Raw genomic sequence first — 11,627 nt, forward strand, 5'->3', positions numbered from 1 at the left:
TGACATATTAGCTCATTCATCAGCATGTGGCATGAGTAATAACGGCTTTCCCAAACTTGTTTTGTTACAAATCTTTTCCTTCTTCATAATGAAACTGAAACTTAAACTAACCTCATCTCGATGGCCTCTGTAATTTGTTCATCTATCATCAGGAAATAAGTAAATTCACATATTATTGTAACCTTTTACGTATTGTATAACCCATAATTGTCCTGATAAAATAAGCAACAAAAAATCTAATTTCTCCCTTCATATGCCATAGTACCAGAGCCCTTTTTACGCAGGTTCAGTAACACCAGAGGTTTCCTTACTAACGCTGTGAACACCAAGCAGAAATATCAACAGACACGTTTAATTTACTCCATAATCATGACATCATTTTAAAGTCACAGAGGACGTTTTTTTTTATTTTTAGCACCAGAGTCGTAGGCCTGTAAAATATTCACATGCTGTGTGTTAGGACATTTATTTGTTAGTAAGACATTTATTATGTTAGAACACTTATTTCTATTACATTACAAATGCCCATAATATTTAATTACATCTGTTAGACCCTCCAATCACGCATGAATGGACTTGATTGTATGTGTCGGCATGTGCCGGAACAATCTTTTCTCTCAGTGAACTACTGGTGCCTGTGTCCACCTGGGAGTGTGGTGGTATGTCAGAGAGGAGGCGTGAGGAGGTGGACTGGAGACAGAGAGACTCAACACCATCAAAGGGCTTTTATGTAGAGAGCATTTCATGATTCATCATTTAATGTCTCCCTTACAATTGCGAGCTGGTGTCATTGAATCACCAATGTATATTTCAGATGAATTACAAACAATGGAAGAAATTAGTACACTACAAGTATACATTGGGATAATAATTTTATGTGTCATATAAAACAGATACAAATATGTGTCTTAATTTAAGGAATCAAGTTATTCAGGTGATGGCTTATATTTTGTACAAAACCCAAACAGAAATAAAATAGAATTGAACTATATTCCCTAAATCCATAATGTCCTTTATAAGCTAAATTGTTAACAATTAAATTCTGGAAACATAAAAAGGAACAACAAGACATGTAACAATTACATAAAAGACTAGCTTGGGGCAAGAGGTAGTTTCCAAGTTACCTGAAAAATATTCTGCATTTTATTTCTATATGGCACTTCTTATCCTCACTACTTGAGGATTACTGGTGCAATCCTAAATTTCCATACTTAAATTTCCACTCAAAAATAGATTTTTCATTGATGCAAAAATGTACCATATTATACAACAATTTGTAATACAATTTAGACGTAAACAAACTTTCATACTTAGCAAAGCCTACTGAAATGAATTTACTTCAGTGTTCGGTTAACACATCTCACTATTCTACAACTTCCTGCTCATCATCTTCTCCTCCCTATTCCCTCCTGTCAGTGCCTTGTTCTGCCTGTTAGCCAGAGTACGATGCAGCCACCCAACACAATTCCAACGACGAAACCGGTAAGGCCAATAACAGGCGCAGAGTAGTAGTCTAGTGAGTTCACAGCTGGTACCATCTCAATCCGGTAACATGCAATTGAAGCAACGCTACATATCTGTGAAAGGCAGAGGAATTTGGACATAAAATGTGTGTGTGTGTCTGAGTATTGTAATAATATTTAGGCGTAACGTTACGCCTGTTGTGCAACACAAAAGCAGTTAATTCCTCATTGTGGTAGGAGCAGCTGCTTTAAATACATGTAAGTAATGTACAGTACTCACCCATCCGCCCATCTTGCGGACCCAGCTTAGTATGTTCATCTTAAAGTAATTGAGAGTCCAGGACATCATTTCTATGATTGTTTCGGGCAAGTGAACCAACAACAGCTATGGGACCAAACATAGTCTCTCACAAAAATGTACACAGAAACATATTTTGTAATTTCGCTGTTCAATATTTACTAATTGAACCTATAAGTAAGAAAACAAGCCTCACTTTTATGAACCATCATTAACCCCACAGGGTGGAAGTGATACCAGCTAAACACAATGACAAAAGTACAAAATTATGTTCCAAAATGATAATTTTGGCACTGTCAGGGGTAGTTATGACAACTATTTCCGTGGTTTGCTTACGATATACTAAGACCTCTTGTGAAACTAATCTGTATGTATGCATGCAGGCAGGAAGGGTTAATAAGCTGCTTATCTTACCCAGCTTATTTTAGAATGACACAACCATAAATAAATGAACTGAGATAATAGAGATAATAGATGTATAGAAGCTCTCTTTAGTAAATCAACAAATGATTTAACATTGTACCCCAGTGACCAATTTACCTTTTTGGCCAGCTTTCCTACTGTGTAGAAAAACACAACAATCCTTCCCCAGTTGATACATCCATCTTCAAACACCAGTTCCACCAGCTTCTGGTAGACGCCTTGTTCTTGTTGATTTTCAAGGATTTCTCTTGCAAATCCATCTATTGCGCTTTGGGATGAAGATGGCAAGATGGTTAGAACACAGAATGCTCACAACAACTTTTAGACTTAAAGTCTTAACTTCAGACTTAACCAACTAAGGTGGTAAACATTGGTGTCTGAAAGTGGTTGGCTTCAGACTTACTCATTCAGTACTTCATCCCTATCAAGACCATCCCCAACTTTTCTAATAGTTATGGCCAGTGTGTCTCTTATCTTCTGGTTTTTGGCATTCAAAGGCTTTGGCTTAGGAAGAGTGGGCACTTTCTCCGTAGGCACTTCCTTCAGCTTATCCTCCACAACACTGAGAGTATGAAAGACAGAGTGTGAGATATATATATATATATATATATATATATATACTGTATATATATATAAAGAGAGAGAGAGAGTACACGATCATAGCTTCTACATCACTACATGCAAGTCACCTCATTCAAATATATACCACAATCAAAGAAACCATTTCATTGTCATCTTGTTGTCCATGGCTGTACAGTCTATGATTCTAGTTCGAGACACTTTCTTTCATGAAGTTGAGTGAATTGCTGCTCACGGTCCTCCAGCTGTTCGTTATGTGCTAAAAAAAACAACTCTGGTGTTCGTACAGAGTCCTGGCTCTGTAAATGGGAAACAAAGTGGCTCAAACCGAGCCATACACTATTCCACATTACTTTAGGAGCACAGAAGAGATGCGTGTTGAGCTCAAATATCAACAAACTTAAGCCAGAATCAGACTGTACCTTTAAGCCATAAAATAACACATCTGCCTTCAAAAATGCATCTGCAAAACGAAAGTAAGTGTAACAACACCTCACAGGGCACTAAGCATGTCATAGGGTTGGACTCTAATCAGGCTATTGCTGACACTTTAAAAACCGGTTTTGAACAATGGTATGATACAAATAAATTAAAAATAAATAACAGTGACAACTTTTCTTTCCAGATTCGGGCAATCCAGGTTCTGTGTGGACGGGCCCTAAGAGTACTCAGGCAATAACTGGTTGTGTCCCAGTAACATCAGAAAAATACATACAACTCTTGGACAAAGGCATACTTTTTATGCAATACATCTTTTATTCTGTTAGTTTCTAATTTTATAACAGTATTGTATTTTGTGCTTGTTTACGGGAAATCTTCAGGTGTCAGCAGACACTGTCAGATATCTTAACCACAAAATGAGTAATCAGGCGCTTTCCAAAAAAGATTTGTTCGAAACTCATGACACAATGAATTAAGTGAGAGAATGAATAATGAAACTTGCCAGATCATGATAGCTTCTGTAATTTCTTCATCTGTTGGAAACAAGCAAAGTTACAAAGTTCATATAAATGTTATTTGTAACAGCGCATGTATTTATGATCATGCATGACAATTACACAAAAATGACTTGAATACAGTAAGACAGACAGATAAACTGAGTAATAAAACTTACCACTCGCATTCCCTTCACAGGCCATTTTACTAGAGTACTATTAGATATATCCTGAGACTGTGAATACCTCGAGAATATGTTGCACCCAAAATAACAACCGTTGAGCACTTTTCAAACTCACTTCCTGTTTCCTGTATGTTCCCTATGACTCATAACATCATATTAAAGTGACAGAGGACATTTTCCACCAGACAAGTACTAAATACTGTGAAAGACGATGACAACTGAAAGGTGTTTTCATCTGCTGAAGTTTGTTCAGATCTTTATTTTATAGTACAAATACCCCAATGTTTTTGAGCCTGTTATTCCTTCCAATTACACACACATTGACTTAAATCACATGTCTGTTCTCAGCAAATTACCGGTTCCCCTTTGTACCTCCTAGCATGTCTGGCACAGAGGGCTTGCCCAGTGAACTGCCCTGATATGATAGCCTGGTAAAGGCATCTGACATCACTGACATTAAAGCTAAGTATTGTTGTCAAGTTGTCAACACACCACAAGCTCTATAGCACGCATGAACACATTTCATATACATATTGCCAAACTAAACGGAACTCAGCCTAGTAAGTAAGTAAGTAAGTACGTCTCAGAGAAGAGGCGTGAGGTGGTGGACTGGAGACAGAGAGACCATCAAAGGGCTTTTATGTAGAGAGCATTTCATGATTCATCATTTCAAGATTGTAATGTCTCCCTTACAATTGCGAGCTAGTGTCAAAAAAAGTGTATAAATACATCTACATAAATACATTTATCTGCTAATTTGTAAAGCACTTTGAATCACCAATGTACGTATAATTCAAATGAATTACAAACAACGGAAGAAATGAGCACACTACAAGTTTACATCGGGATAAGAAATGTGTCATATAAAACATATACAAATATGCAACATCATGTGTTCTAAATTTAAGAAATCAGGTTATTCAGGTGATGGCTTAAATATTTTGTACAAAACCCAAACAGGAATAAAATAGAATTGAACCATAGTCATTAAATTCATAATGTCCTTTATAAGCTAAATTGTTAACAATTAAATTCTGGAAACAAAAAAAGGAACAACAAGACATGTGATGATTACATAAAAGACTAGCTTGGGGCACGAGGTAGTTTCCAAGTTACCTGAAAGATATTCTGCATTTTATTTCTATATGGCACTTTTGTGATTTTGACCCTGTAACCAAGCTAGGCACCTGTAGCTGTAACTACTTTAGGATTACTGGTGCAATCCTTCATTTCCGTACTTAAATTTCCACTCAAAAATAGATTTTTCATTGATGCAAAAATGTACCATATTATACAACAATTCGGAATACAATTTAGATGTAAACATACTTTCATACTTAGCAAAGCCTACTGAAATGAATCTCCTTCAGTGTTCGGTTAACACATATCACTATGCCATAACCTCCTGCTCACCATCTTCTCCTCCCTATTCCCTCCTGTCAGTGCCTTGTTCTGCCTGTTAGCCAGAGTACGATGCAGCCACCCAACACAATTCCACCGACGAAACAGGTAACGCCAATAGCAGATGCAGAGGAGTGCTCTGGTGAGTTTAGAGCTGGTACACTCTCGATCCGGAAACATGCAATTGAAGCAATGCTACATATCTGTGAAAAGCAGAGGAATTTGGACATAAAATGTGTGTGTGTGTCTGAGTATTGTAATAATATTTATATTGGTAACGTTTATAGTACCTGTTATGCAACATACTGCACACAGGACAAAAGCAGTTCATTCCTCATTGTGGTAAGAACAGCTGCTTTAAATACGTGTATGTAATGTACAGTACTCACCCATCCCCCCATCTTGAGGACCCAGCCTAGTATGTTCTTCTTAAAGTAATTGAGAGTCCAGGAGATCATTTCTGTGACTGTTTCAGGCAAGTGAGCCAACAACATCTATGGGACCAAACACAGTCTCTTACTAAAATATACACAGAAACATATTTTGTAATTTCGCTGTTCAAAATTTACTAATTGAACCTATAAGTAAGAAAACAAGCCTCACTTTTATGAACCATCATTAACCCCACAGAGGGAAAGTGATACCAGCTAAACACAATGACAAAAGTAAAAAATGATGTTCCAAAATTATGCCTTTAGCACGGTCAGGGGTAGTTATGACAACTATTTCCGTGGTTTGCTTACGAGACCTCTTGTGAAACTAATGTGTATGTATGCATGCAGGCAGGAAGGGTTAATAAGCTGCTTATCTTACCCAGCTTATTTTAGAATGACACAACCATAAATAAATGAACTGAGATAATAGATGTACTGAAGCTCTCTTTAGTAAACTATTTAACATTGTACCTCAGTGACCAATTTACCTTTTTGGCCAGCTTTCCTACTGTGTAGAATAACACAACAATCCTTCCCCAGTTGATATTTCCATCAGCAAACAACTGTGTCACCAGCTTCTGGTAGGCGCCTTGTTCTTGTGGGTTGTTAAGGATTTTTTTTGCAAATCCATCTATTGTGCTTTGGGATGAAGATGGCAAGATGGTTAGAACACAGCATGTTCACAACAACTTTCAGACTTAACTTCAGACTTAACCAACTAAGGTGGTAAACGGTGGTGGAGTCTGAAAGTGGTCGGCTTCAGACTTACTCATTCAGTGGTTTATGCTTCACAAGATCATCCCCAATGATTTTAATGGTTTGAGCCAGCTGGGATGTGAGGTTCTGGTCTTTGGCATTGAAATGCTTTGGCTCAGGAAGAGTGGGCACTTGCTCTGTAGGCACTTCCTTCAGCTCATCCTTCACAACACTGAGAGTATGAAAGAGAATGTGTGTGTGTGTGTGTGAGAGAGAGAGAGACAGAGAGGGAGAGAGAAAGAGTTCACGATCATAGCTTCTACATCACTACATGCATGTCACCTCATTAAAATATATACCATACTCGAAGAAACCATTTAATTGTAATCTTGCTGTACAGTCCATAAATCCAATTCAAGACACTTTCTTTCATGAAGTTGAGTGAATTGCTGCTCACGGTCCTCTAGCTGTCCGTTATGTGCTCAAAAAAACAACTCTGGTGTTCGTACAGAGTCCTGGCTCTGTAAGTGGGAAACAAAGTGGCTCAAACCAAGCCATACACTATTCCACATTACTTTAGGAGCACAGAAGGGATGCGTGTTGAGCTCAAATATCAACAAACTTAATCCAGAATCAGACTGTACCTTTAAGCCATAAAATAGCACATCAGCCTTCAAGAATGCATCTGCACAATGAAAGTAAGTGTCACAACACCTTACAGGGCACCAAGCACGTTGTAGGGTTGGAATTGAAAAACACAATACACATTGCACAAACAGGAAAACACTTGTAGAGGTATGTGGTCAAGAGATGGAGGAGGGGCAGCATACTGCCCAGGCCGCCCACTTGCTTGCTCCAAAGGAACTACACATCTAAGAGTACTCAGGCAATAACTGGTTGTGTCCCAGTAACATCAGAAAGTTCATACAACTCTTGGACAAAGGCATACTTTTTATGCAATACATCTTTTATACTGTTAGTTTCTAATTTTATAAAAGTATTTTATTTTGTGTTTGTTTACAGGAAATCTTCAGGTGTCAGCAGACACTGTCAGATATTTTAACCCATTCATCAGCATATGACAAAATGAGTAATCAGGTGCTTTCCAAAAGATTTTTGTTGACACAATGAATCAAGCGAGAGAATCAATAATGAAACTTGCCTCATCATGATAGCTTCTGTAATTTGTTCATCTGTTGGAAACAAGCAAAGTTACAAAGTTCATGAAAATGTTATTTGTAACAGCGCATGTATTTATGATCATGCATGACAATTACACAAAAATGACTTGAATACAGTAAGACAGACAGATAAACTGAGTAATAAAACTTACCATTCGCATTAGCTTCACAGGCCATTTTACTAGAGTACTATTAGAAATATCCTGAGACTGTAAATACCTCGAGAATATGTTGCACCCAAAACAACAAATGACAAATGACACAGCAGATGCCTTAGCTGTTAACTTTCTGGCCACTTTTTTCCTAAGTACTTTCTCTTCGTGTCAGGAGACAATAATGGAGACACAGCTGTTGAGCACTTTTCAAACTCACTTCCTGTTTCCTGCATGTACCCTGTGAGCTATGACATCATATTAAAGTGACAGAGGACATTTTCCACCAGACAAGTACTAAATACTGTGAAAGACGATGACAACTGAAGGGTGTTTTCATCTGCTGAAGTTTGTTCAGATCTTTATTTTATAGTACAAATACCCCAATGTGTTTGAGCCTGTTATTCCTTCCAATTACACACAAATTGACTGAAATCACATGTGTAGGCAAGTGCCAGAACAGTCAGTTCTCAGCAAATTATCGGTTCCCTTTTGTACCTCCGAGTATCTCCGGCACAGAGGGCTTGGCCAGTGAACTGCCTTGATCTGATAGGCTGGTAAAGGCATCTGACATCACTGACATTAAAGCTAAGTATTGTTGTCAAGTTGTCAACACACCACAAGCTCTGTAGCACGCATGAACACATTTCATATACATATTGCCAAACTAAACGGAACTCAGCCTAGCCAGAAAAGATTATGATGTAGGGACAAACCAAATGCAGTCAAGTCAGGCCCAAGTAACACCTGTTGAAGTAGAGAGTAAGAAAGATAAAAGCAAGAGCATTACAAAGACCTTTCTATTTTGTCTACTCAAAAAAAAAAATGTTATAGTTACTGCTGTAGTTAACTATAGAGCATTCTGATCCCATCAGGCTGAAAGGCCTAGGGGCTTCATGCAATGTCATCAATTTCATGTCTCGTGTGTTTTGTCTTATACTGGTGTTGATTGTGTAAAAGCAAGCAAGCTAACCCTAGCTCTATTTGTGATGATTTTAAATGGTCATGTGATTTGCATCTGGCATTTCCTTGTATTTAGTATATTTTATTTTCATGCTAGGGTGTGTACTTGTGAACAAGCCAAGGGATCAATCTACAACTTCAGGTCAGTTTGTCTACATAGACCTCATTTCCTTATATTGTTTGTTTATTACATCCGATAGCAAATATAAAATCCACATGGTTCATGACTATTGCAGTTCAGTAAATGTCCTTCACCAAAAACACAGGCCATGTCTGAAAATATTCATCATGTTCAAAAAGATGTTTGTCCAAAACATTTTGGCGGATAATACTAAAAGAGCACTGATGCATTTACCACACATGACCAAAATTGCTACAAAGGCTTTGAGAATTACGACACAGTGATGAGAGCAACAGCAAGAGAAAACACATTAGCACGCCGAAATGGGAAGAAAACAACAACAACAGTGAGCAGCTTAAGACACACATGGCGAAGAGGGCACTTTACAGACACTAGACATCTCTGGGCTCAAATGGATGTTTACCACTTCATGAGCTAAAGGCTGACTGACTGACAGGGTCCAATGGCAGCCAGAGCCCCCTGCTGGACGAAAGGAGCATTGACTCCACAAGGCCCAGGCAACTGGTACTGCACTAATACTGCTGGCCACTGCTTGTTGACAAAATTTGGTTAGCAATGTCATCTCCTGAAAAGGCTTGATCATTATGGTGCATTAGGTCATAAGTAATAATCAGTTACAATAGAAATATGAGTCATGAAAGGAATAGAATGTAAAGCAGGGCAGAAGGTCTGAGTACTGTGCCTTTATCTGTGGCTATTGACAATACTTTAAAAAGTAATTGCTCATTTCATAAAAAAAAAAAAACCTTTAACTTTTGTGAAACATATATTTTTCTTGCCATCAGCTCTATACTCATCGGCTTTCAAGTGTATAGCGAAAGCAAAAAGAAAAGCAACATTTAGCTGCCCCCCACAGCTTAATGATTCCTAATTCTTTCTTTACATTTGCAGGGGTCATGAAGAGTTCACTTGTAGCCTGCGGTTGCGATGGAATGGGCTCTATAGACGAAAAGCAGGTCTACATTAAGTAAACCCAACCCTCCTCTAAGATCCCTCATCAACATTGTATGGAGTGATTGTTCCCCTTGATTGCTGGATCCATCTACAGCGAGACATATGAAGCGGTGAGAGAACCCCCCCCCCCTTCAATCATCATGCCAGTCTTGGGGAAAAGAATGCGTCTTCATGATATCTCATAATCCAATCCCAAACGAGGACAATTAATGGAAATGCAGCAAAAGCCATCCACAATTATGAGCGCAAACATAATCACAAGTGTGAGAGCGATTAAATTCAAATTTGCTGTAATGACAATCATCACCAACCATTATTCATCTTCTGTGTCATTACTTGTTGTTTAGCACTCACACGGTAATGTAGATTGATCTAAGCAGGCCAGGGTTGCCACGGTCCTCAAGACTACAGTAAGGTGAACTTCCACTTCTGATGGCACAGCTTCAGAGACACATCTTTTGGGATAAGGTTATACAGTCTTTGTGGAGAACTAAAAAAGCCAGTCTTCTGTCCTCAAAGATCGATCACACACACAAAAACACACACAAACACCAGCCTAAAGTGTAACATTAGATGCCACTTCTCTTACACCGGCACAGGAAGCCGTGGCTCTCATTGTCCTCCTGGTGATTGTAACAATTTTCTGGCACTTTCTGGGGGGGGGGGGAGTAGTCGAGATCGAGAATGTGCACACTGTGCCCAGTCGGCAGCATATCCTACTGCTCCAAATGACACACCTTGGCTCCCGGTTAAACAGCCAGGTTAACTTTCAGCCACAGACAAAACTCCCGCTGGCACCAGAAAAGAAAATGCCATAAAAAAAAAAGAAAGAGGGCATAAAAAAAATAACAATCCAAAGAAACAATGTTGCTTTCAAAAAGTGTAAGACTTTGTCCAAGAGTAAAGAAGAAAAACACTGTCTGGACAGTGGAAGATCTCTTGGAAGGACAACAGCAGGACTCCAAGTATTCTCTCTATCAAGCTGTCATATTTTAACTAGCTACCATAATGTCCAATCTCCAGGAGTATTTCAAGAGGCAGTGACACTAAACTCCCACAGTCTCTCAACCCAAAGGCCTCTGGTAATGCTCACCCCTGTTCATGTTCTTTTTCCTTCTCCGTGGGTTTGGATGTGTATTGAGTGCGGATTGATCGCCCTGTGAGGGCTGTGGCAAAAGAGACCTGCTAATTGGGGGAAAATGAAAACCGCCGTGACCAAGACAATTGAGTCAATCTTTTCAGCGCAAAAGGTCACAAGAAGCCCTGCTCTTGGCAGTGGCGTACACACACACACACACACACACACACACACACACACACACACACACACACACACACACAAACACTCACCAGGGCCTTTTTTAAAGCGAGGAGAAACGATTGAAGGCTTTAGGAGCTCGCAGAAGAGGGTCTGCAGAGGTGGGCTCTTTGAAAGAATTTAAGCCAGCACTCACCGCACAGCGTTCAGATGCTAAACAAAAAGGACGCTAAACATCAAAACGTAACCCTGGCTCGGGGGAAGAAAAAATGCCTGAAAATGTTGCTATGCTGTGTGGGCAACAGTTTTTTTCAGCAGGCCTCCTCAGACATTCAGACGTGCACTTATCCAGACTACTTGCAGCAGCTGCATCGTGGCATTGAGACTCAGTTTTCACACAGGCGACTCTCAACTTCACTCAAAAACACTTCCACAACCTCCAGCGGAGAGACACAGTGTTTAGCTACGTCTACCATGTTCCTCTTACCTCCCACCACCCACCCACCCACCCTAAACACACACACACACATACACACACACATACACACACACACACATACACC

At 39.2% G+C, this 11,627-nt stretch overlaps 1 protein-coding gene across 2 annotated transcripts; it reads right to left on the minus strand.

Annotated features, from left to right (window-relative positions):
* Positions 1–1,008: 1,008 nt before the first annotated feature.
* On the minus strand, positions 1,009–7,978 carry LOC116222172 (apoptosis regulator BAX-like). Of its 2 annotated transcripts, XR_006152633.1 has the most exons (8): positions 7,748–7,978; positions 7,577–7,607; positions 6,488–6,646; positions 6,207–6,357; positions 5,674–5,778; positions 5,285–5,487; positions 5,000–5,160; positions 1,009–1,124 (listed from the first exon to the last, which is right to left on the minus strand). XR_006152633.1 is itself a non-coding variant. In XM_042708856.1 (7 exons), the coding sequence occupies exons 1-6, from the start codon at positions 7,770–7,772 to the stop codon at positions 5,323–5,325; spliced, it is 636 nt and encodes a 211-aa protein (XP_042564790.1). In that variant the 5' UTR covers positions 7,773–7,978; the 3' UTR covers positions 4,110–5,160; positions 5,285–5,322. The 2 variants fall into 2 exon arrangements, 1 of the variants encoding a protein (XP_042564790.1); XM_042708856.1 differs by lacking the exon at positions 1,009–1,124 and having other exon boundaries at positions 4,110–5,160.
* Between the last annotated feature and the right edge of the window lie 3,649 nt (positions 7,979–11,627).

This window comes from Clupea harengus, chromosome 10 (genome assembly GCF_900700415.2).
Source record: "Clupea harengus chromosome 10, Ch_v2.0.2, whole genome shotgun sequence".
Lineage (NCBI taxonomy): Eukaryota > Metazoa > Chordata > Actinopteri > Clupeiformes > Clupeidae > Clupea > Clupea harengus.

Bases quoted from the DNA above. Each gene is read 5' to 3' on its own strand.
- LOC116222172 (XM_042708856.1), bottom strand. From the start codon at position 7,772: ATGGCCTGTGAAGCTAATGCGAATG. The intron at 7,608-7,747 runs GTAAGTTTTATT...TGTTTCCAACAG, and splicing joins CTGTGAAGCTAATGCGAATG to ATGAACAAATTACAGAAGCT. The intron at 5,779-6,206 runs GTAAATTGGTCA...TTGGTCCCATAG, and splicing joins TAGGAAAGCTGGCCAAAAAG to ATGTTGTTGGCTCACTTGCC.